Source organism: Mustelus asterias, unplaced genomic scaffold, assembly GCF_964213995.1.
Source record: "Mustelus asterias unplaced genomic scaffold, sMusAst1.hap1.1 HAP1_SCAFFOLD_100, whole genome shotgun sequence".
Taxonomy (NCBI): Eukaryota; Metazoa; Chordata; class Chondrichthyes; order Carcharhiniformes; family Triakidae; genus Mustelus; species Mustelus asterias.
The window spans coordinates 290,957-316,756 of record NW_027590147.1 but is presented as its reverse complement, the minus strand read 5'-3'; the positions used below and the strand labels follow the sequence as shown (position 1 = coordinate 316,756).

Here is a 25,800-nt window from a genome sequence, read left to right as displayed (position 1 = left end):
CAACATGGAGTGTAGGAGAACAAGTCAGGAGCAGCACTGGGCACCCTAAAACTGAGGTTCCAACCTGTAACATGGGACTATAAGCACGCTGAACAGCAGAAGCAGAATGTTCCAGGCAGGACCAAGCGATCCCACAAACAACGGATCAGATCAGAGCTGCAGTCCCCCCACATCCAGTCGTGAATGGTGGGGGACAATTAAACAAATCACAGCTCCAAAAACATCACCATCGTGAATGACTGGGGAAAGAAGTGGATCAGTGCAAACAACTGTGATTTGTGTTTGGTGATCGCGGATGTGTTACTGATGCCTTCCATGGATTCCAAGGCCAGGAAAGACACTCTGGAAGGTGTGGGGAGTTGGAACTTGCCCAGGAGAGTAACTGAAGGTATAAAAACTGAAATAATCTAGAACTAGAAAGGAGAAAAGGGCCACAAAAATGCAGCAATTAGTAACAAGACATTGATTAATCTTTTCTTGTCCTGGAGAAATGAAGGTCCCAGCTTTGTGTCTGAAATAATATTAGTTAATTTGACATTTATCCAGAGAATTAAACTCCAGCCCAGTTATAGCGATCACTAACATCAGCGAAAACACACCCCAACTGTCAGAATGAAGACTGTTCAGTCCTGGATGTGATTAACAACAGAATCCAATTCCCCCAGACACTTGTCAATTTGCTGGTGTGTTAGAAGATGGGTTGACTGAGTGAATCCCATCTCACACTCAGAGAAGGTGAACGGTCTCTCTCCATTGTGAGTGTGTTGGTGTCTCAGCAGGTGGGATGAGTGAGAAAATCCCTTCCCGCACTCAGAGCAAGTGAACGGTTTCTCCCCGGTGTGAATGTGCTGGTGTGTTCGCAGGTTGGATGAGCGAGTGAATCCCTTTCCACAGTCAGAGCAGGTGAATGGTTTCTCCCCGGTGTGAATGTGCTGGTGTGTTCGCAGGTTGGATGAGCGAGTGAATCCCTTTCTACAGTCAGAGCAGGTGAACGGTCTCTCCCCGGAGTGAACTTGTTGGTGCCTAAGCAGAATACTGGAGGTCTTAAAGCTCTTCTCACATTCAGAACATTTGAAAGGTTTCTTATCCGAGTGAACAAGTTGGTGTGATCTGAGGCTGCTTAAATAAATGAATCCTTTTCCACACAAGGAGCAGGTGAACGACCTCTCCCCAATGTGAACTCGCTGGTGTTTCTGGAGGCTGGATAACAGAGTGAATCCCTTCCCACACACTGTACATCTGAATGGCCTCTCCTTGTTGTGAACTCGCTGGTGTATCAGCAGATCAGTTGTGGTTTTATGACTCTTCTCACATTCGGAACATTTGAAAGGTCTGTTATCAGTGTGAACCAGTCGGTGTGTAGCGAGGTGGGATAATCGTGTGAATCCCTTCCCACACACACAGCAGGTGAATGGCCTCTCCCCAGTGTGAGTGCGTTCGTGTTCAATGAGGTTCTGTGATCGTTTAAACAGCTTCCCACAGTGAGAGCAACTGAACTGTCTCGCAATGTGAACAATCTGGTGCTTGACCAGGTCCTCAGAGCTTTTAGAGTTGTTATCGCTGTCAGAGTGGTTAAAAAGCCTCTCTTCAACGTGAATTTGCTGGTGGGTCAGCAGGTGGGATGACTGAATGAATCCCTTCCCACACAGAGAGCAGGTGAATGGTCTCTCCCCAGTGTGACCGCGGCGATGTATTTCCAGCAGCGATGGGTAACTGAATCCCTTCCCACAGTCCCCACATTTGCATGGTTTCTCCATGGTACAGGTGTCCTTGTGTCTCTCTAGGTTAAACAATCTGTTCAAGCCTTGTCCACACAAAGAACTTGTGTATTATTTCTCAGTAAGGGAATCAAGAGTCATGGGGTTAAGGCAGGAAAGTGGAGTTCAGGATTATATCAGATCAGTGAATAGTGGAGCAGACTCAATGGGTCCAATGGCCTAATTCTGCTCCAAGATCTTCTCATCCTTTGGCTCTCTGCTGTGAATAGTGAGATTTTTAAAAACAATCAGGCTGTGTAACTGGTTAAAGCTCTTTCCATAGTCAGTTGACTGGAACACTCTCACTTGGGTGTGTGTGTAAGTCTTGGTGCTTTTCCAGTCACAGTGATGTTTGAAATCTTTCCTCGTCGCCAAAACAGAAAAACATTTCTCCTTCCACATTTAAAGGTTGATGATATTCAGGTCCTGATGAATTGAGGGACTCTGTCAGCTCTTGATGTGATGTTTGGTTTCAGTTTCCCATCTGCAATTCATCGCCCTTGTGGACCTTGTAAAAGACATTGACAGAGTCAGTATCGTTGTCAGCACAGGACAGAAATTCAGAACAGACAATTCTAGTTTCTATGGAATATTCTTTTATCTTTTGTTTCCCCAATCTTGTGGTCCAATCAAACTTCCATCTCAACTAAACCAGAACTTTGTTTCCAGTGTCTATGAGACACTCTGTACCCTGAATTGTGGAGTTTTCGAGTGTTCCAGTCAACACTGCACGATTCTTCTCCAGGACCACAAGAGCATGGACAAGACCACGGAAGAGCAGCCAACAGCTAAGTGACCCCATGTTGATCTACAAATCACTGTTTTAACCAGCCCCAAGAGCAGGTCCAGGAAAAGATCCTCTGACCTCCCAAGCCTCCTCCACATGGGCAGCCAATGATTAGGAGCGTGGGGCAGAATAGAAGTGTAACTAAAAGTGGAGAAGCAGCTCCTTCAGGGACAGCAACCTCTCACACTGAATATGTACATGGTTCATGGACTCCTGTAAACATCAGCTGCAGGCTGGGAGCGGGTGAAACTGTTTAGACACCTGTTGCCCAGTTTGCTGGGAGGCACGGTAACACAGTGGTTAGACCTGGCTTCAGTTCCCGGATTGGGTCGCTGTCTGTGTGGAGTTTGCACATTATCCCTGTGTCTGTGTGGGTTTCCTTCAGGTGCTCAGGTTTCCTCCCACAGTCCGAAAGATGTGCTGGTTAGGTGCACTGGCCATGCTAAATTCTCTCTGTGTACCTGAACAGGTGTCGGAGTGTGGCGACTGGGGGATTTTCACAGTAACTTCATTGTAGTGTCAATGTAAACCTACTTCTGACACTCATCAATAATATTCACGCTGATGTGCTGGAAACTGGGACCCGGGAGGAACTGTAAAACCTAAGCCCCGCCCTCACTGTTGCGTCATGAAGACCCTGGCGCATGCGCCTCTCGCTGATCCAAGATGGTGGCCGTTAGACTGGACTTGGGTTTCGGGGGGAAAAAAGATCCGGAGCTGCAAACACGAATCTCAATCGGGGTTTGAGGCGCCCGCCAGGTGTTTAGAAACTCTTCTTCTCCAGAGCCGGCTCCATCGCTCCCTCAGAGTTTCCGCTTCCTTCCCCGTGGCAAAAATAGTGGAGAAACAAGTGATTGGGAAAAATTTAAGAAACAACAAAGAGAGACTAAGAAAGCGATAAAGAAAGGAAGGATAGACTATGAAGCTAGGCTAGCAATTAATATAAAAAATGATAGTAAAAGTTTTTATAAATATATAAAAAGGAATAGAGTGGCTAGAGTGAATGTTGGACCCTTGGAGGACGAGAGGGGGGAGTTAATAGTGGGAAATGAGGATATGGCTGAGTCTTTAAATAAGTTTTATGTGTCGGTCTTCACGGTGGAGGACACAAATAGTTTGCCAAATATTAACGATAGAGGGTTGGCAGCAGGAGAAATACTTAATACAATTAATGTTACCAGAGAGGCAGTGCTGGGTAGACTAATGGGACTGAAGGTGGATAAGTCCCCGGGTCCGGATGGAATGCATCCCAGGGTATTGAAAGAAATGTCAGAGGTAATAGTGGATGCGTTAGTGATTATTTATCAAAACTCGTTGCATTCTGGGGTAGTGCCGGTTGATTGGAAAACGGCTAATGTTACGCCGCTGTTTAAAAAAGGAAGGAGACAAAAGGCGGGTAACTATAGGCCGGTCAGCTTAACGTCTGTAGTAGGGAAAATGCTGGAATCCATTATTAAAGAGGAGATAGCAGGGCATCTGGATAGAAATGGTTCGATCAATCAGACGCAGCATGGATTCATGAGGGGAAAGTCGTGCTTGACGAACATGTTGGATTTTTATGAAGATGTGACTAGGGCGGTTGATGGAGGAGAACCGGTGGATGCGGTGTTTTTGGATTTCCAAAAGGCGTTTGATAAGGTGCCCCATAAAAGGCTACTGAAGAAGATTAGGGCACACGGAGTTGGGGGTAGTGTGTTAAAGTGGATTGGGGACTGGCTATCCGACAGGAAGCAAAGAGTCGGAATAAATGGGTGTTTTTCCGGTTGGAGGAAGGTAACTAGTGGCGTGCCGCAGGGATCGGTACTCGGGCCGCAACTATTTACCATTTATATAGATGATCTGGAGGAGGGGACAGAGTGTAGGGTAACGAAGTTTGCAGACGACACAAAGATAAGTGGAAAAGTGAATCGTGTGGAGGACGGAGAAGATCTGCAGAGAGATTTGGACAGGCTGAGTGAGTGGGCGAGGATATGGCAAATGGAGTATAACGTTGATAAATGCGAGGTTATACACTTTGGAGGAAATAATAACAAATGGGATTACTATCTCAATGGAAACAAATTAAAACATGCTACCGTGCAAAGGGACCTGGGGGTCCTTGTGCATGAGACGCAAAAGCCCAGTCTGCAGGTACAACAGGTGATCAAGAAGGCAAATGGGATGTTGGCCTATATTGCGAAGGGGATAGAATATAAAAGCAGGGATGTCTTGATGCACCTGTACAGGGCATTGGTGAGGCCGCAGCTGGAATACTGTGTGCAGTATTGGTCCCCTTATATGAGGAAGGATATATTGGCATTGGAGGGAGTGCAGAGAAGGTTCACCAGGTTGATACCGGAGATGAGGGGTTTGGATTATGAGGAGAGGCTGAGGAGATTGGGTTTGTACTCGTTGGAGTTTAGAAGGATGAGGGGGGATCTTATGGAGACTTATAAGATAATGCGGGGGCTGGATAGGGTGGAGGCGGAGAGATTCTTTCCACTTAGTAAGGAAGTTAAAACTAGAGGACACAGCCTCAAAATAAAGGGGGGTCGGTTTAAGACAGAGTTGAGGAGGAACTTCTTCTCCCAGAGGGTGGTGAATCTCTGGAATTCTCTGCCCACTGAGGTGGTGGAGGCTACCTCGCTGAATATGTTTAAAGCGCGGATGGATGGATTCCTGATCGGTAAGGGAATTAAGGGTTATGGGGATCAGGCGGGTAAGTGGTACTGATCCACGTCAGATCAGCCATGATCTTATTGAATGGCGGGGCAGGCTCGAGGGGCTAGATGGCCTACTCCTGCTCCTATTTCTTATGTTCTTATGTTCAAAGAGACAAAAAGAGAAACTCACCCCATCGCCATGACTGACAGTGCGCATGCCCCAATACTGGGTGATAAGACGGCTGCGCAGTACCTTCCTCTGGTGTAAATAGAGGGCATTCACCACCGCGGCGAATGCTGGGTAAACCCTCCGTCATTGAAAGTCGTTATTATTGACCGGTGATATTTTTGCTGTGATGTGGAGATTGGGAGGAAGGTCGAAAAAGCTGTGCACAGATCCTTCATTCATCAGAAAGAACAGAAGTGGGAACTGGTGGATAATTTTGATTTATTATTGTCACATGTTATGGTTTACAGTGAAAATTATTATTTCTTGCGCACTGTACAGACAAAGCATTCCATTCATAGAGCAGATAGGAGAGAAGGAAAGAAAAGGGTGCAGAATGTAGTGTTACAGTCATATCTAGGGTGTAGCAAAAGATCAACTTAATATAAGGCAGCTCCATTCAAAAGTCTGATGGCAGCAGGGATTAAGCTGTTTTTGAGTCAGTTGGTACCTGATCTCAGACTTTTGTATCCTATTTCCCAATGGAAGAAGGTGGAAGAGAGTGTGTCCGGAGTGTGTGGGGTTCTTTTTTGATTTGATTTATTATTGTCACATGTATTAGTGTACAGTGAAAAGTATTATTCCTTGTGCACTATACAGACAAAGCATACTGTACATAGGGAAGGAAAGGAGAGAGTGCAGAATGTAGTATTACAGTCACAGTTAGGCTGTAGAGAAAGATCAAATTAATGAGAAGTAGGTCTATTCAAAAGTCTGATGGTAGCAGGGAAGAAGGTGTTCTTGAATCGGTTGGTACGTGATCTCAGACTTTTGTATCTTTTTCTTGGTGGAAGAAGGTTGAAGAGAGAATGTCCGGGGTGTGTGACATTCTCGATTATGTTGGCTGCTTTTCCGAGGCAGCGGGAAGTGTAGATGGAGTCAGTGGATGGGAGGCTGGTTTGCGTAATGGACTGGGCAAATGCCCCAAAGTTTTCCACAAACAGCAGCAAAATCCAACCACTTCAGTCAAATGTAAACTCAGAAGCTGGTGTGACTGAGTAAAGTATTTATTTGAGTAACTGTCAGGATTGTTTTCTCATGGATATTCCAAGTCATTTTTTAAATCATTCAATTGATTCTAGTCGTTGGCTAGACGAGCATTTATTGCCCATTCTTAATTGCCTTTGAAAAGCTGGTGGTGAGCTGCCTTCTTGAATCGCTGCAGTCTATGTGGCGTAGGTACATCCACAGTGTTGTTGGGGAGGGAATTCCAGGATGTTGATCCAATGACAGTGAAGGAACAGTGACATATTTCCAAGTCAAGATGCTGAGTGGCTTGGAGGGGGACTTCCAGGTGGTGGTTTTCCCATCTGTCCACTGTCCTTGTCCTCCTGGATTGTTGTGGTCATTGGTTTTGTTTCTTTGTTTTCCTTTCATCTGTGGAATTTGCTACCCCAAAGTGCGGTGGACGCTGGGCAGTGAGTAATTTAAGGAGGAGTTGGACAGATTTTTAATTGGTTATGGGTTGAAAGGTTATGGGGAGAAGGCAGGAAATGGGGATGAGAAGCATATCAGCCATGATTGAATGGCAGAGCGGACCCGAGGGGCCGAATGGCCTAATTCTGCTCCGATATCTTATGAACTTGCAGGTTTCATACAGATTTGCAATATACAAAAAATTCTTTGGAAGTGGACATTACTGACAAGGCCCAGGTATCTGTAATGAATTACTATCACAGACAGTCATGTGTTGCCAATCGCCACTTGTCCTTTGTGATGGTGATAGTTGGCCTTCTTCTTGAACCTCTGCAGTCCATATAGTAAAGGTGCTCCAGTCACATTGAAGGGACAGTGATATTTGTCCAAGTCAGGGAGTTGTGTGGTTTTCCCATGTCCCAGCTGCTCTGGTACTTCCAGGTGGGAAAGATTGTGGGTTGAGGAGATTCTGCCAAAATCCTGGTTGAGTTGCTGATGTATAAAGTCTCTCTCCGTCACCCTCCTCCCGACCTCTCCCTCTTCACGCACAAAGGCTGGATTCTTGTTGTAGGCTCTGAAGAGGTGGAGGGTTCCTTTCCCTCAGTGCATTGGTAAACAGTTTGAGGCTTTGTCACAATCCAGCAGCTTTCATATCCACTATGTCCTAGTCCCAATCCCACAATTTACCAGATTAGATCAACTCAGTTTCACATTTTGTCTTTGTATATTTATGGCTTGTCTCTCATGTTTCCCTCTTTCTGTTTTCAATTCATTTTTCAGGGGATTAGAAGGTGAGGAATTACAGACAATTGTAAATCAAGGATCACATCAAGATCTGACAGAGAGCTTTGATTCATCAGGATCTAAATATCATAGGCCATTAAACATGGAAGAAAAAAGCACCATTCACAGTGGGGAGAAACCATACACATGTTCTGTGTGTGGACAAGGCTTCAAACGATCGTCTGGCCTGTCAAGACACAAGCGCAGTCACATCAGGGAGAGACCGTATAAATGTGGAGACTGTGGGAAAGGATTCAATTACCCAGTTGGCCTGGAAAATCACCGACGCACTCACACTGGAGAGAGACCTTTTACCTGCCCTGTGTGTGGGAAGGGATTCACTCAGTCAGCTGGCCTGTTGATACACCAGCGCATTCACAGCAGGGAGAGGCAGTTCACCTGCTCCAAATGTGGAAAAGGATTTACTCAGTCATCGGCCCTGCTGATGCATTGGCACACTCACACAGGGGAGAGGCCATTCACCTGCTCCGTGTGTGGGAAGGGATTCACAGATTTCTCTGCCCTGCAGAGACACCAGCGAGTTCACACCGACAGGAGAGAGTTTAAATGCCCTGAGTGTGGAAAGAGTTTTAAAACTCCATGCACACTGCGGGAGCACCAGTACATTCACACCGGTTCCACACCGTTCAGCTGCTCCCACTGCCAGAAGGGGTTCAGGACATCATTCCATCTTGTGGCACATGAGCGCATTCACACTGGAGAGAGGCCATTCACCTGCTCTGAATGTGGGAAGGGATTTAACTGATCATCCAACCTGCAGAAACACCAACGAGTTCACAGTGAAGAGAGACCGGTTAAATGTCCAGACTGCGGGAAGGGCTATAAAAGTTCTGAGGAACTGCGATGCCATCAACGTGTTCACTCTGACGAGAGACCGTTCACGTATTCTCACTGCGGGACTGGCTTCAGGCGATCAGGCGACCTCACTGTACACCAGCGAATTCACACTGGGGAGAGGCCGTTCACCTGCCCTGTGTGTGGGAAGGGATTCACTTGTTTATCCTCTCTCACTTCACACCAGCTTGTTCACACAAATGAGAGACCGTTCAAATGTTCTGACTGTGAGAAGAGCTTTAAAAGCAGCAAACTTCTGCTCGCACACCAGTGAAATCACTCTGAGGACAAACCGTTCACCTGCACTGAGTGTGGGAAAGGATTCACCCGGTCATCCATTCTGCTGAGACACCAACAAGTTCACAGTGAGGAGAAGCCGTTCACTTGTTCGATGTGTGGAAAGAGATTCACCCAGTCACACAACCTGGTGAGACACCAGCGAGTTCACCAGTGATCACAGGGGTGTGATTCTGCTGTTATTGCTGCTGTTAATTACATCCCAACTAAATAACGTTTATACTGATAGTTGGAGTTTTTCTGATGTAAATCAGCCCTGTTGGACTTGTAGAATACCCCACAGCATCTCTCATTCATGTGTCAATAAATCTTCACACCTGCAGACCTTGTTTTAAATTTAAATCACTCAGAAACTGTATTGAACTAAAGATGAACAATAAACAGATCACAGTCCAATCCACCCCTGTGTGAATGTGCCGATGTATCAGCAGGCCGATGACTAAAGTCTGTTTTGTAACTTCAGGATAAGGATGTGAAAGCTCTGAATGTTGGTCCTCTTATCTGTCGGCTGGAGCTATTTGATAGGTGGGATGTTCATAGCTGTAAACTTGTCAGATGTCGAAAGAATTACTATTGGAGTAAACTCACCCATTTATAACCTCAGACTCTGGTCCCTATTGTGATGAATAAGTAACACAGTGGAATAGCGGGATAAATATGTGGGGCTATGGGGATAGGGCCTGGGTAAGATGCTCTGTTGGAGAGTCGGTGCAGACTCGATGGGCCCTGTACCCTTGTGCATTTACCCTGCTAACCCCCCTAACCTACACATCTTTGGACGCTAACGGATAATTTAACATGGCCAATCCACCTAACCTGCACATCTTTGGAATGTAGGAGGAAACGGAAGCACCCAGAGGAAACTCAGACACAGGGAGAACGTACACAGAAACCCACTGCTGTCAGGCAGCAGTGCTAACCACTGTTCCACCGTGCAGCCCTTCATCTGCTGCTGAATCCCACATCCACACATTACCGCCAGACTTGACAATTTCAACACATTCCTGACTGGTCTCCCACATTCTGTAATTTTGAGATAATCCAAAATGTCCCCATGTCTTGCAGACGCTTCCTCTATCTTCACAACCCCCTCTTCTAATTCTGGGCCTCTGTGGAGCCCCTTTGCAATTCCTGCAGCATTGCTGGCCTGCGGACTAATGTATGGTTCAATCCCCATTCCAGCTGAGGTCGGTGTTGGAGCTGCCTCCTCACCCTGCCCAAGAGTGGATGGTAATGGCAGCCTGCTACTGACACAAACTGCCAGGAAAACAGCTCTGGATGACACATCAGCAGACAATGAGCCAAGGAGCTGCCTATGGGATAAATTCTGAACTACTAGCTATGTGGTGGGTCATTGCTATTTAGACACTGCTATAAACAGTGGAATTTTCACTTTATAAACCTCAGCTTGAAGGAATAAAGTGAATAAATTGGGATATTCACTTTTACCATTATCCATCTGAAGCCAATGGACTCCCTTTTCCCCGCCCTGATGTGACACTGAATCTTCTTAGGTTTGAAGAAGAAACTTAACCTTAGAGCACTGGGTGGTACAGTGGCACAGTGGTTCGCACTGCTGCCTCACAGCGCCAGGGGTTTGGATTCGATTCCCGGCTGGGTCACTGTGTGGAGTTTGCACATTTTCCACGTGTCTGTGTGGATTTGCTCCGGTTTCCTCCCACAGTTCAAAAGACAGGCTGGTTAGGTGCATTGGCCAAACTGAATTCTCCCTCAGTGTAACCCGAACAGGTGCCGGAGTGTGGTGACTGGGGGATTCTCACAGTGACTTCATTACAGTGTGAATGTAAACCTACTTGTGACTCATAAATAAACTTTACTATTGGCGTCAGTACCCGAGACCTGGCAGGATGGCAAGAATGGCCTGGGGCTCCAGTGAGGTGTACTGCAGGGGCCGGAGTGGGCAAGAGGTGACATTGGGAGGAGCAGCAGCTGGGAGGCCTACAGTGTCCTCTGGTGGACAGGAGGGGAGACAGCAGCAGTGCAGTCTGCGCAAAAGCTTCCCCAGTTCAGCTGATCAGAGAGACTGGGAACCTCTTCAAATGTAAACATCAACTTCTCACATTCACCCGCATTCATCCCTCTCTCCCTCCATCCACCTCACTCTCCCTCCCTTCTCCATCCCTCCCTCTCACCATCCATTCCTCTCTCCCTCCTCCCATCCCTCCCCCCAACAAGAACCATTCGCTCTGCACAGCAGTTTCACCCTCATTCCCACAGTCTGTATTCCAGCCTTTATCACATCCACTCTGCTCCCAGATACTTTACACCATTAGATATTACAATTCAAACTTTATAATCTCTACAATTTACTATTTGTTCAAGGAGATGAGGGCGGCATCGTGGCACAGTGGTTAGCACTACTGCCTCACAGCGCTAGGGACCTGAGTTCAATTCCTGGCTTGGGTCACTGTCTGTGCAGAGTCTGCACATTCTCCCCGTGTCTGCGTGGGTTTCCTCCGGGTGCTCCGGTTTCCTCCCACAGTCCAAAGATGTGCTGCTTAGGTTGGCTGGCCTTGCAAAATTTACCCTAGTGTCGGGAGGATTAGCAGGTTAAATATGTTGAGTTACCAGGGTAGGGCCTGGTTGGGATTGTGGTTGGTGCAGACTCGATGGGCTGAATGGCCTTCTTCTGCCTTGTAAGATTCTATGATTCTATGAGTTCACAAAATTAAAGTTAAAAGTTAAATTTATTTATTAGTCGCAAGTAAGGCTTACATTAACACTGCAATGAAGTTACTGTGAAATTCCCCTCGTCGCCACAGTCCGGCACCTGTTCAGGTCAATGCACCTAACCAGCACATCTTTCAGACTGTGGGAGGAAACCAGAGCACCCGGAGGAAACCCACACAGACACGGGGAGAATGTGCAGACTCCACACAGACAATGACCCAAGCTGGGAATTGAACCCGGGTCCCTGGCGCTGTGAGGCAGCAGTGCAGACAGACAGTCAAGAAATCATCAATTCCACTCCCACCCGGAGCTATGGGGATATATTTATAAATTATCTCATTTCACAATAAAACCCACACACTGAGTTTCAGATTTGCTTCTGTTATTATTTTGGTGCCCAGCAGGTGGTCTCAGTGTGTGTGTGTGCGTGTGCGCGTGAGTGCAGAAAGATAGAAACTAGAAGCAGGAGTAGGCCATTCGGCCCTTCGAGCCTGCCCCACCATTCATTTTGATCATGGCTGACCATCGAATTCAATATCCTGATTCCCCCCTTCCTCCCATATCCCTTGATCCCTTTAGTCACATGATCTATATCTAATTACTTCTTGAAATCATATATGCATGTCTGTGAATGTATTTATGCATCTGTGAGTTTGTCTGTATCTAGAATCATAGACGATTGACTCACCTGATGAAGGAGCAGCGCTCCAAAAACTCGTGATACCAAATAAACCTGTTGGATTTTAACCTGGTGTTGTGAGATTTCTAACTAGAATCATAGAATCCAACAGTGGAGAAGGTGGCCATTCGGCCCATCGAGTCTGCATGACCACAATCCTATCCAGGCCCTATCCCCTTAACGCCATGCATTTACCCTAGCTAGTCCCCCTGACACTAAGGGGCAATTTAGCATGGCCAATTCACATAACCCGCCCATCTTTGATCTGTGGGAGGAAACTGGAGCATCCAGAGGGAACCCACGCAGACACGGGGAGAATGTGCAAACTCAACACAGACAGTGACCTGAAACTTGAATCGAACCCGGGTCCCTGGTGCTGTGAGGCAGCGGTGCTAAGCACTATGCCACAATGCAGTAATCCAGGGGAACTGGATTAATTGTTAGATTTCACAGTGATACGTTACAGAGCAGTAATCCAGGGGAACGGGATTAATTGTTGGATTACACAGTGATATGTTACAGAGCAGAAATCCAGGGGAACTGTATTAATTGTTGGATTACACAGTGATATGTTACAGAGCAGAAATCCAGGAGAACTGGATTAATTGTTGGATTACACAGTGATATGTTACAGAGCAGAAATCCAGGAGAACTGGATTAATTGTTGGATTACACAGTGATATGTTACAGAGCAGAAATCCAGGAGAACTGGATTAATTGTTAGATTACACAGTGATATGTTACAGAGCAGAAATCCAGGAGAACTGGATTAATTGTTGGATTACACAGTGATATGTTACAGAGCAGAAATCCAGGAGAACTGGATTAATTGTTAGATTACACAGTGATATGTTACAGAGCAGTAATCCAGGGGAACTGGATTAATTGTTAGATTACACAGTGATATGTTACAGAGCAGTAATCCAGGAGAACTGGATTAATTGTTGGATTACACAGTGATATGTTACAGAGCAGTAATCCAGGGGAACTGGATTAATTGTTAGATTACACAGTGATATGTTACAGAGCAGAAATCCAGGGGAACTGGATTAATTGTTAGATTACACAGTGATATGTTACAGAGCAGAAATCCAGGGGAACTGGATTAATTGTTAGATTACACAGTGATATGTTACAGAGCAGAAATCCAGGAGAACTGGATTAATTGTTAGATTACACAGTGATATGTTACAGAGCAGTAATCCAGGGGAACTGGATTAATTGTTAGATTACACAGTGATATGTTACAGAGCAGTAATCCAGGGGAACTGGATTAATTGTTAGATTACACAGTGATATGTTACAGAGCAGTAATCCAGGAGAACTGGATTAATTGTTGGATTACACAGTGATACGTTACAGAGCAGTAATCCAGGAGAACTGGATTAATTGTTAGATTACACAGTGATATGTTACAGAGCAGTAATCCAGGGGAACTGGATTAATTGTTAGATTACACAGTGATACGTTACAGAGCAGTAATCCAGGAGAACTGGATTAATTGTTAGATTACACAGTGATACGTTACAGAGCAGTAATCCAGGGGAACTGGATTAATTGTTAGATTACACAGTGATATGTTACAGAGCAGAAATCCAGGGGAACTGGATTAATTGTTGGATTACACAGTGATATGTTACAGAGCAGTAATCCAGGAGAACTGGATTAATTGTTGGATTACACAGTGACATGTTACAGAGTCTTAAAATCTGAAATAAAACTGTCAATGCCACAAATAGTCAACAGGCCCAGCAGCTTCTATGGAGGCAGAAACAGAGTGAAACATACAGCCAAACATCCATATGAATGAGGAGCAGCAGTGGACCATTGGGCCCCTCTACTCCAGCATTTGACAAGATCTCGACTGATCTGATTGTGGCCAGAACTCCACGTTTCTGTCTCCCCCCAAATCCTCTGACTCTCTTGTCAATCAGGAATCCATTTATTCAGCCTTAAAAATATTCAATGACTCTGTCCCCACTGCTCTCTGGGGAAGAGAATTCCACAGACCAAAGACCCTCTGAGAGAGAGAGAAAAATCTAGTTCTCTCTGTCCCTAATGTCTCAAGTCCAATGCGCTCTCCAGAGCCACACAAAGAAAATCAGGATAAAAGCAAATTACTGTGAATGCTGGAATCTGAAACCAAAAGAGAAAATGCTGGAAAATCCCAGCAGGTCTGGCAGCATCCGTCAGGAGAGAAAAGTGCTGACGTTTCGAGTCCAGATGACCCTTTGTCAAAGACTGACCTCTGAAGAATTGAGAGAGAGAGGAGACAAAATGAAAGATCTGCAAACTGACAAATGTTTCATGGCCCAAGACCAAAGCGTGTTGTAATGGGACAAGTAAAGACACAAAAGATGTTCTGGATGAGGTGTGAATAGCCGGTGAGCAATAGTCTGAATGTAAAGTAAAGAAAACAAGAGGGAAATGAGGTGAAAAAAGCAGCAACGAAACACAGATCACAACGGGGGCAGAGATTGTGGTGTAAAATTGTTGAGCTCAGTTTTGTTCTGAAGGCTGTAAAGTGTCTCTTTCAGTTGCGAGAAATAATAATATATTTCCCAGTTCCGATGACAGGTCACATTCAGTCTGTTTCTCTCTCCACAGAGGCTGCCTGACTTGTTGAGTATTTCCAGCCAAAAGAGAAAACGCTGGAAAATCTCAGCAGGTCTGGCAGCATCTGTAAGGAGACAAAAAGAGCTGACATTTCGAGTCCAAGTGACCCTTTTGACAAAAGCAGCAATTTGCTGTGAACTGGGCGGCGTTGAGGTTTTGAGTGACGGTCCTGGGGCGATATCAGGACAGGAACAGCCACAGATTCCCCCTTTTCCCTGGGACATTTCACTGGAGCTGCGTTGGTGAGTGTTTGTAATCTCTGTCTCACTGTCTCGGTAATGGAGGCAATTTCCAGCGTTTTCCGTTTTATGTCAACCAGAGAATGTGTAAGAATTGTCACACCTGGAACAGATGTCTCTTACTCAGGACACCCCAGCTCGGGTCTGGTTGGGGAGGGGGGGGGGGGGAGGGGGGGGGGGCGGGGGTAACGTTCACAATTTTGTGTTTATGTCTGGTGCGAATAATACTTTGGATTAAACGGAGAAGTTTTTTAAACTGAGGAGAGTAACTGCATTTGGGCGCTGACTTTAAACAACATTAACAAGCCCGGGCTGCTGGAGAAACATTTTGGGATTTGTGAGCAGTCAGTTCCGGCTGGTTTGAAGTGAAATCCTGTCGGTGCTGCGGCAAATCTGAACTCAAACCAGACAAACTGGAACCGCTGGGTTAGAGATTCCGGGTGTTGGGATGTGGAGGCTGGGGGAGGGGGAGATGGCGCTAAAACTCTGAGCCTGAGTTTAGACAGGGTGAGCGGGGTAAAGGGGAGGAATGACAGAGTTAATGTGGGAGTCAGGGACAATAGCAGAAGGTGGGAAGCTCTGGAAAGGAGCAATGGGGGTAAAGGCCATCAAAGAATGCTTGTTTAAATGAAGATAAAAGCAAAATACTGCGGATGCTGGAATCTGAAACATAAACAGAAAATGCTGGAAAATCTCAGCAGGTCTGACAGCATCTGTGGAGAGAGAATGGAGTTAATGCTTCCAGTCTGGATGATCACAGATGTGATCAGACCTGCTGAGGTTTTCCAGCACTTTCTGTTTTTGATTAACTGAAGGTTCAGCAGGGAAAGAAGCAGCGAACTGAACACACTGAACCCAGGGGGAGGGGGTGACCCAGGATAAGCTCAGTGAGGCTCTGCAATGTCCATCAACACATCCACATTCAGACCTTAGAGAGCCAAGGGGGAGGGGAAGGAGAAACTATTTAGGGCACCGCAGGTGGTCACCCCTTCCCCCACTCTGTGGTTCCACATCCCTCCCACACCTGGGCAGGGTTGGCTCAAGGTGCAGGAAGCTGCAAGCTGAGAGGCTGAGCTGTGAACTGGGCCGGGTTGGGGGTTTGAGTGACAGTCCTGGGGCTATTTCAGGACAGGAACTGCCACAGATTCCCTCTTTTTCCTGGGACGTTTCAGTGGAGCTGTGTTGGTGAGTGTTTGTAATCTCTGTCTCACTGTCTCGGTAATGGGGGTGGGTTGTAGATTGCTGTGAGTGTTAGACTAAATAACCTCTCCTCATGCTGCCAGTTCCAGTCTGCAGACTCCATTTCTCAGCCCAGTTTGCTGCTCTGTCTCTGTCTCTCTGTACTTTGCTGCAGTGCTCCACATTCTGAGCAACATCCAGCCCATTGTTATCACCCGAAATTTGCGGCAAACTCCCTTCACTGTGGCACAGTGGTTAGCACTGCTGCCTCACTGAGTCTGGGTTCGATTCCAGCGGTGGGTGACTGTCTCTCTGGAGTTTGCACAGTAAGAAGTCTCAGAACACCAGGTTAAAGTCCAATAAGTTTATTTGGAATCAAAGCAAATTACTGCGGATGCTGGAATTTGAAACTATGTTCTGTGGAACATCGTTTCCTCACTTGTTCCTGTGCAGCAGTAAATCCTCATCCTGAACACTTTCCCTCCTCCCTGTCCTGCAACCAACTCCCACACTGACCAACCAGCTCATATTTCAATGGATTATCCCGTGTTTGACTCCACTGTGCCAGGCTGCATGGTGTATGGGCGCTGTTTCACCCATAAGATGGATGTGTGCAGCACCCTCTTCCAACTGTTCTGGCTGCCAACCAGCCCGTGCCCACCCACACAGTTCCAACAGCACCGCACACAATACTGCTCACCTGCTCCGACAGACTCATGAAGGATGTCCTTTCATTTTCTCTGAGAGAGTTGGTCAGCCTGGCAAACCCAGTGTGAAATATCTTCACAAACCTTTTCTCCCTATTCTGTCTGGGTTCAGTTCTCTTTTGTACAGAGTGAAAATAAAATCAATTATTTTCTCTCCTGGTCACTGCAGGGAGCTGCAGCTTCTTATTGGGGGTGTTGGGGCCTCCAGCGGGTGTTTGTGAATCCTCCCCGCCCACCTCCCAGGGTTTCCTTCCTTCCCAGAGATCAGAGTCCTCATTGATTTGAGGCCAAAGTGTAACCTCTTATTTATTGTCCCCCTCCCCCATCCTCTGATGTGAACCATCCTCCAGTGGCTGAGCCAGGATGGGGCCGTTAACCTGGGCCTGTTCCCGGGAGGGAGGGAGGGAGGGAGAAGCCCCGCAGCTGCAAACCAGGGAGCTGACAATGATTCTGAAGGGTTTGCGGATCCACAAAGTGTTTCCAAATCCTCCCAGCCACCGCCTAACGCTGACTCCGCTTCTCCGGGACAAACAAGCGCCAAGGACAGCAATGACACTGCGCATGCTCCACATCACGATGCCCAGGGACTGATTGACGGCAGCTCCGGACCAATAGGAAGAGGGGGCGGACTGGAGGACCGAGCGGGGGCGGCTGGTCCTCCAACCAATCGGAGTGAATGAGAGGCGGGGCCGGGCTGCGACTGAAGCATGCGCAGTGCGCGTAATGGCAACGGACAGACGGTTTTAACTTGGAAACGAGATCAATGCGAGGTAGAGGGCGGCGTGCGGGGAATGATAAATGTGGCGGGTGGGTGGAGAGGCTTCGTAAACATGTTGTTCAAACTCAAATCCCGGAAATGAACTTCCGGGTCCCCCCCCCTTTGTACCCAATGGAGCGGCAGCTTGTAGTGTTAGACCCGGGCTGACTGCCGCCATTGAGGCTGCATGTGGGAGGCCGGCAGGGATTGTGATCGGAGAGTGAAGCCCTGATGTCACAATGGAATGGGTGAGTGTGACGTCACAATGGAATGGGTGAGGGTGTGAGGTCACAATGGAATGGGTGAGGGTTCCAGATGAGCTGAGACTGGGCTGGAGTCGGGCGATGGCACTGACATGTGGCCCGGTGGCACAGTGGTTAGTGCAGCTGCCTGACAGCGCCAGGGACCCGGGTTCAATTCCAGCCTCGGGTCGCTGTCTGTGCAGAGTTTCTACATTCTCCCCGTGTCTGTGTGGGTTTCCTCCGGGTGTTTCGGTTTCCTTCCACAGTCCAAAGATGTGCCGGTTAGACGGATTGGCCATGATAAATTGCCACTTGGTATCAGGGGGATTAACAGGTAAATATGCGGATAGGGCCTGGATGGGATTGTTGTCGGTGCAGGCTCGATGGGCTGAATGGCCTCCTTCTACTCTGTATTTTATGATTCATTATTATTAATTAATTACTGTTCTGATTTCCAGCTGTTTCTGAGTTTTAACTGTATCCTCTATTGTGAACACCGAGGCAAAATACTTGTTCAATTCATCTCCCAGCTCCTTATTTTTCATCATCAATTCCTGGACTCACTTTCTATTAGACAGTTAAGAAATGAGGTGGAGCAAGTGACTCAAGTGTCAGTCAGGGAGCACTATTGGGAGCACCAATAGTTTCAAAATAGTTCTGGAAAAAGATAGGACAGGTCCACAGGTCAAGGCCCTGAACTGGAGCAGGGCCACTTTTGTGGGCATTAGGCAGGATCTAGCAGATGTCGATTAGGTGAGTTTGTTTGAAGGGAAAGGAATGACTGGCAAATGGGAGGTTTTAAAAGTGTGATATCAAGAGTCTAGGGGCAGTATATTCCTGTTAAAATGAAGGGAAAGAATGGTAAATTTATGGTTCTCTGGCAGACAAGGGACATTGAGGCTCTGGTCAGGTAAAAGAAGGAAGCATACATTGGGTTTAGGCAATTGGGGACAAGTGAATCACTCTGACTATAAAAAGTGTAAGAAAATACTGAAGAGAGAAATCAGGAGGACAAAAAGAGAGTATGGTATGGATCTGGCAGGTAAGATTAAAGAAAATTCCAAGAGGTTCTGTAGCTATATTAAGAGTAAAAGGGTGGCTAGAGAGAGAATAGGTCCCCTTAAAAATCAGTATGGCCATCTGTGTGTGAAGCCACAGGAGATGGGTGAGATTTGTAATGAATACTTCTCTGTGTTTACTGCGGAGAGCACCATGGGTGCGAAAGAAATAAGGGAAACAAGTGGTGATGTCTTGGGCACACGCATGTTACTTGGGAGGTGGTATCTGCAGCCTTATAAAAGCAAATTACTGAGGATGCTGGAATCTGAAACCAAGAGAGAAAATGCTGGAAAATCTCAGCAGGTCCAGCAGCATCTGTAAGGAGAGAAAAGAGCTGATGTTTCTTGTCTAGATGACCCTTTGTCAAAGCTCTGAAACATCAGTTCTTTTCTCTCCATACAGATGCTGCCAGACCTGCTGAGAATGGGGAGACAGTGTGTGGGATGGAGATTTCCAGCTTTTGGGGAATGAGAGAGGAAAGAATGTTCCATAGAAATTGTCTGTTCTGAATTTCTATCCTGTACTGACACTGATGACTTTTGTAAACTCATTTTACAGGATATTGAAAGAGGAATCACAGGCTGAAATCTCAAACTTCACGTCTAGATCTGACAGAGTCATATTCCTTGGGACCTCAATATCATCGGACTTTGAATCCAGAAGGAGAAATGATTGTCCAGTCTGTCGATTTGAAAAGATTTGAAATGTCAGTGTGAGTGAAAAAGCATCGACACACTGACACACTTGAGTGAGAGTGTTCCAATGCACTGACTAAAGAGCTTTAACCAGTTACACAGTCTGAATAAATATCACACCATTCACAGCGGGGAGAGACTGTAATCTTGTTCTGTGTGTGGACGAAGTTTCAACTAATTGTCTACCCAAGAGAGAGGTAAGGACACCTGCACCATGGAGAAACCATGGGAATGTGTGGACTGTGGGAAGGGATACAGATACCCATCCCTGCTGGAAGATCATCGGCGCAGCCACACTGGGGAGAGGCCGTTCATCTGCTCTCAGTGTGGGAAGGGATTCACTCGGGTATCCAACCTGCAATCACACCAGCTACGTCACACAGGGGAGAGGCCATTCACCTGCTCACACTGTGGGGAGGGATTCACTCGGTCATCCAACCTGCAGTCACACCAGCGAGTTCACACTGGGGAGAGGCCATTCACCTGCTCTCAATGTGGGCAGGGATTCATTCAGTCATCCAGCCTGCTGACACACCAGCGAGTTCACACTGGAGAGAGGCCATTTACCTGCTCTCAGTGTGGGAAGGGATTCACTCGCTCATCCCACCTGCAGAGACACCAGCGAGTTCACACTGGGGAGAGGCCATTCACCTGCTCTCAGTGTGGGAAGGGATTCACTCGGTCATTCAGCCTGCAGAGACACCAGCGAGTTCACAATGGGGAGAGGCCATTCACCTGTTCTCAGTGTGGGAAGGGATTCATGAACTCATCCAACCTGCGGACGCACGAACGAGTTCACACTGGGGAAAGACCGTTCATCTGCTCTCACTGTGGGCAAGAATTCACTCAGTCAGCCGACCTGCAGAGACACCAGCGCCGTCACACAGGGGAGAGGCCGTTCACCTGCTCTCAGTGTGGGAAGGGATTCATTCGGTCATCCCACCTGCAGATACACCAGCGAGTTCATACTGGGGAGAGACCATTCATCTGCTCTCAGTGTGGGAAGGGATTTACGAACTCATCTGACCTGCAGACACACCAGCGAGTTCACACAGGGGAGAGGCCATTCACCTGCTCTCAGTGTGGAAAGCGTTTCAGAGTTTCATCGGAGCTGCTGAGACACCAGCAAGTTCACGAGTGATGACAGTGGTTGGATTATGCTGTTATTGTTTCTGCTCTCAGTTGCCTCCAGGACTGCATTTTGTTCATTCTCACAGTTGGTCAATGGGAAGGGTCAGAGGGTTTCTTTGTGCTGGACTGGCTGGTCTCAGCCTCCAGTGGGCTGATGCTCTTTGAGTCTTTTTGCGAATACCTGATTTCAAATGTCACAAGGATCACAGAGTGACAGGGTGTTAGGAAGTTTAGAGATATTTAGTCAGAAGAAAACAGAGGTTGGCAGTGCAAAGGTACATTTCTGAATGGAGGGCTGTGACAAGTGACATTCCTCAGGGATCAGTGCTGGGACTTTTGCTGTTTGTAATATATATAAATGATTTGGAGGAAAATGTAACTGGTTTGATTGGTAAGTTTGTGGACGACACAAAGGTTGGTGGATTTGCGGAAAGCGATGGGGACCGGCAGAGGATACAGCAGGATATAGATCAGTTGGAGACTTGGGCGGAGAGATGGCAGATGAAGTTTAATCCGGAAAAATGTGAGGTAATGCATTTTGGAAGGTCTAATACAGATGGGAAATATACAGTAAATGGCAGAACCCTTAAGAGTATTCATAGGCAGAGGCATCTGGGTGTACAGGTACACAGGCCACTGAAAGTGGCAATGCAGGTGGAGAAGATAATCAAGAAGGCATACGGCATGCTTGCCTTCATTGGCCGGGGCATTGAGTTTAAAAATTGGCAAGTCTTGTTGCAGCTTTATAGAACCTTAGTTAGACCGCACTTGGAATCTCGTGTTCAATTCTGGTCACCACACTACCAGAAGGACGTGGAGGCTTTGGAGAGGGTACGGAAAATATTTATCAGGATGTTGCCTGGTGTGGAGGGCATTAGCTATCAGGAGAGGTTGGAGAAACTTGGTTTGTTCTCACTGGAACGACGGAGGTTGAGGAGGGCGACCTGATAGAAGTCTACAAAATTATGAGGGGCATGGACAGAGTGGATAATCAGAAGCTTTTTCCCAGGGTGGAAGAGTCAATTACTCGGGGCATGGGTTTAAGGTGCGAGGGGAACTCCACCAGGCTCGTAAGGCACGACCTGCCCTTGACAAAGCCATGCTGAGTATTCTTGAGCATACTAAACCTCTCTAAATGCTCATATATCCTTTCCCTCAGGATCTTCTCCATCAGTTTACCAACCACTGAGGTTAGACTCACTGGTCGGTAATTACCTGGGCTATCCCTATTCCCCTTCTTGAAAATAGGACTAAAACCTCTCAAAAGTTTGAATATCTCTATTAAATCTTTCCTTAACCTTTCCTGCTCTATAGAGTGCAATTCCAGCTTCTCTAATCTCTCCATATGGATTATCCACCCTGAGGTCCCTAGTATCACAGATGCCCATCTTCAGCCAATTCGATTCACTTCAAGGGATATCAATAAACAGCTGAAGGCAATGGATAAGGAAAAATCCAAACTGGCCAACTACCATCCAATGTCTCTCGTCTCGATCATCAGCAAAATGATGGAAGATGTTGTTGCCAACGGTGCGATCAAGCAGCATTTATACAGCAACAACTTGCTCACTGATGCTCATTTTGGGTTCCACCTCGGACTACTCACCTCCTGCCTCATTTACAGCCTTTGTCCAAACATGGACAAAAGAGTTGAACTGGGTGATGTTGGAGTGATTGCCATTGACATCAAGGCAGCGTTTGACTGTGCGTGGCATCGAGCAACCCGATTAACATTGAAGTCAATGGGAATCAGGGGGAAACTCTCCACCGGCGAGAGCCACATCCCGCACAGAGGAGGATGATCGCAGTTGTTGGAGGCCAATCATCTCAGCCCCAGGGTAGTGTCCGAGGCCCATCCATCCTCAGTTGCTCCACCAATGACCCTCCCCCCATCATAAAGTCAAAAGCGGAGCTGTTCATTGATAATTGCAGTCCTCATGGCTGAGAATGATACCAGGGATGAGGATTTTTTTTATTCTTTCAGGGGATGTGAATGTGGCTGGCAAGGCCAACATTCATTGTGCATCACTAATTGCCCTTGTGAAGAAAGTGAGCCACTTTCTTGAATCGCGGCAATCCATCTGGTGTAGGTATACCCACAACGCTGTTAGGGAGTTCCAGGAATTTGATGCAGTGACAGAGAAGGAATGGTGATTGAGTTTCAAGTCAGAATGGTATGTGATGAGTACAATTTGCAGATGGTGGCATTCCCATACGCTGGCTGCACTTGTTTTTCAAGTGGTAGAAGTTAGGGTTTGGAACATGCTGTGAAAACAGCCTTGGTGATTTCTTGCAGTGCATCTCATATGTGGGATACACTGCCACCACTGTGGGCTAATGGTGGAGAGTGAATGTTTAAGGTGGTATTTGAGATGCTGATCAGGCGAGCTACTTTGTCCTGGATATGATCTACAAATTTGTTGCAGATACACTCATCCAGGTAGGGAATATTCCACCTTCCTCCTGATTTATACCTTGTGAATCATGGCAAGCCTATGGGGAGTCATTAAGTGAGTAACCTGCCACAAAACTCCCAACCTCTGATCTGCTCCTGTAACCACAGTATTTAAATGACTGGTCAATGGTAACCCCAAAGTTATTGCTGGTGGGACATTCACTGATGGTAATGCCATTGAATATCAAGGGAAGATGGTTAGATTTTCTTGCTGGAAATAGATATTTCCTGATAATTATGTGGTGTCAATATGAATTGACAATCAGTTCCAACCTGAATGTTGTCCTGGTCCTGCGCTGCATGCGGGCAGCTTCAGTATTCAGAGTTGTGAATGGTAATATACACTGCAATCATCAGTGAACATCCCCGTTTCCCACCCTACGGTGGGGAGACGGTAATGAATGAAGCCGCTGAAAATGATTAGGCCCAGGAGACATGAGGAACAACAAAATATATTTATATAGCGCCTTAAAATAATAAAACATCCAGGGAGCATTGTAAAATAAAGTATGATATTGAGCCACAAAGAAGATATTAGGTTAGATGACCAAAGGTTTGGTCAAAGTGGTAGATTTTAAGGGGTGTCTTCAAGGAGTAAAGCGAGGTGGAGAGTTGGAGATGTGTAGGGATGGTATTCCAGAGGTTGGAGCCTAAGCAACTGAAGGTAGAGCTTGCAATGGTGAAGCAAGGTCAGGGACAAACTAAAGACCAGAATTAGAGCCGTGTAATATATTGAGGGTTGTGGGGCTTATAGGAGATTATAGATATTGGGACAGGCAAGGTCATGGAGTGATTTGAAACCAAGGATGAGAATTTTAATATTAAGTTGTTGCTTTACTGGGTGGATCATCGTGCACGAGGGTGATAGTGGAATAACACTTAATGTGAGTTTAAACATGGCCAGCAGAGTTTTAGATGAACCCTGCAGTGACCCTTGCAGTGATGACTGACCTCCAACAACCACAGCCATCCTTGTCTGTACCTGGTATATCCCCAACCGGTGGAGAGTTCCCCCCCCGCCAAATCCCACCGACTCCAACCCTGTGTCGGTCCCTTTCTGCCACACTCAGCCAAATGATGTCTTGATGGATTTTCTTTGTTCTTTTTTTTTGTTTTCTTTGAGAAAACAAAATTTTCTTTGTTCTTCGTTCTGTTTGGAACATCCCAAATGCCCATCCAATTTCCTTTGTAATTGTTTATTGTCTCCACTTCCTCCACCCTCGTAGGCAGCGAGTTTCAGGTCATTACCATTCGCTGCATCAGAATATTCTTCCTCACATCTCCGCCCCCCCCACCTTGCATCTCTGACCCAAAACAAGAAATCTGTGTCCCCCTCGTCCTTGTCCCTTCAGCTAGTGGGAACAGCTTTTCTTTGTCCACCTTATCTAAACCTGTCAGAATCTTGTCCACCTCTATCAAATCTCCCCACAACCTCCTTTGCTCCAAGGAGAACAACCCCAGCCTGACATTGACAATAAAGAACAAACCAACAGAATATGTTACTGTCTGGAATCAAATGGGAATGTTTAATTTCTGTTTTAAAGATATTGTGAATATATTGTCCTGGACAATAAAGGAATCAGCTATAACTGAGCAAGAAGAAGACAGTTTCAATGTGGAATTGAGTGGAATATTCTCTCTGGATTTAAACAATGGAGGAACTACAAACATGGAAGAAAATAAATTTCAAAATGTGAACTCTGTACAGACTGTTTTCAAAATAGAACTTGAAAATTCACAAATGAACAACAATGAAGACTCTCCTTTTGCAGGAGGAACTTTGGACTATAATTATTGTAAGAAGAAAACCGTCAGAAAACACTGCAAGCAGTAATTTCCATCTTCAGTGGACTGAATTCCTGGACATGGAACCCAGCAGTGTGCTGTTACCAAGCTGGACTTGTGAATGTGAAGTGGACAATGGAGGGATTATTATGTCTATTGCAGGTTATAAGATAGATCAACATAGGAAAACAGTGGATTTAGGAACAGGAGTAGGCCATTTGGCCCTTCGAGCCTGCTCCACCATTCAATAAGATCATGGCTGTTGTTAAGATATACAGCATGTTGTATATTGTAATATTCTAAATGGGATATTATGAAGGTGATACATTTCCATTTCTTCCTGTTTTTGTTACAAAAATCTAATTTTATAATTCCTATGTTTTAGAAATATGAATTAGTTGCAAGAGTTGCTTTTAAAAAATGGAAAACCTGGATTGAGAATCTGATGAAAACACCCTCAGGGAATTCGCAGTCACAAAGCATGGCCCATGTTGGTTTAAGAAGTCAAAACTCGAGAGGTAAGAACTGTAAAAGTCAGCTGGATCTTTTAGCTGGAGACATTGGGTCTGACAATTATTGTACTATTTTTGTTAGGTGAGTTCTTCATGCAGACCTCAGGGAAAAAGGGTTTAGTTTTGAAGCTAAATATCTGTCAGATATTCCACCTGGTCTCTGTTACCATGGGGATATGTGATTCAGGGTGGAGCCTTGGTTAGAATTAGACCATAAGATATAGGAGCAGAATTAGGCTATTTGGCCCATCGAATCTGCTGTGCCATTCGATCATGGCTGATAAATCTCA

At 46.3% G+C, this 25,800-nt stretch overlaps 1 protein-coding gene across 1 annotated transcript in view; it reads left to right on the top strand.

Annotated features, from left to right (window-relative positions):
- The first annotated feature begins 5,406 nt into the window (after positions 1-5,406).
- Positions 5,407-25,800, top strand: part of LOC144484333 (uncharacterized) — a 71,952-nt gene continuing 51,558 nt past the window's right edge. The window contains 3 exon segments of the mRNA XM_078202872.1: positions 5,407-5,487; positions 7,609-8,359; positions 19,851-20,756. Coding sequence (XP_078058998.1) covers positions 7,715-8,359; positions 19,851-20,756 — 1,551 coding nt within the window. The 5' untranslated portion in view covers positions 5,407-5,487; positions 7,609-7,714.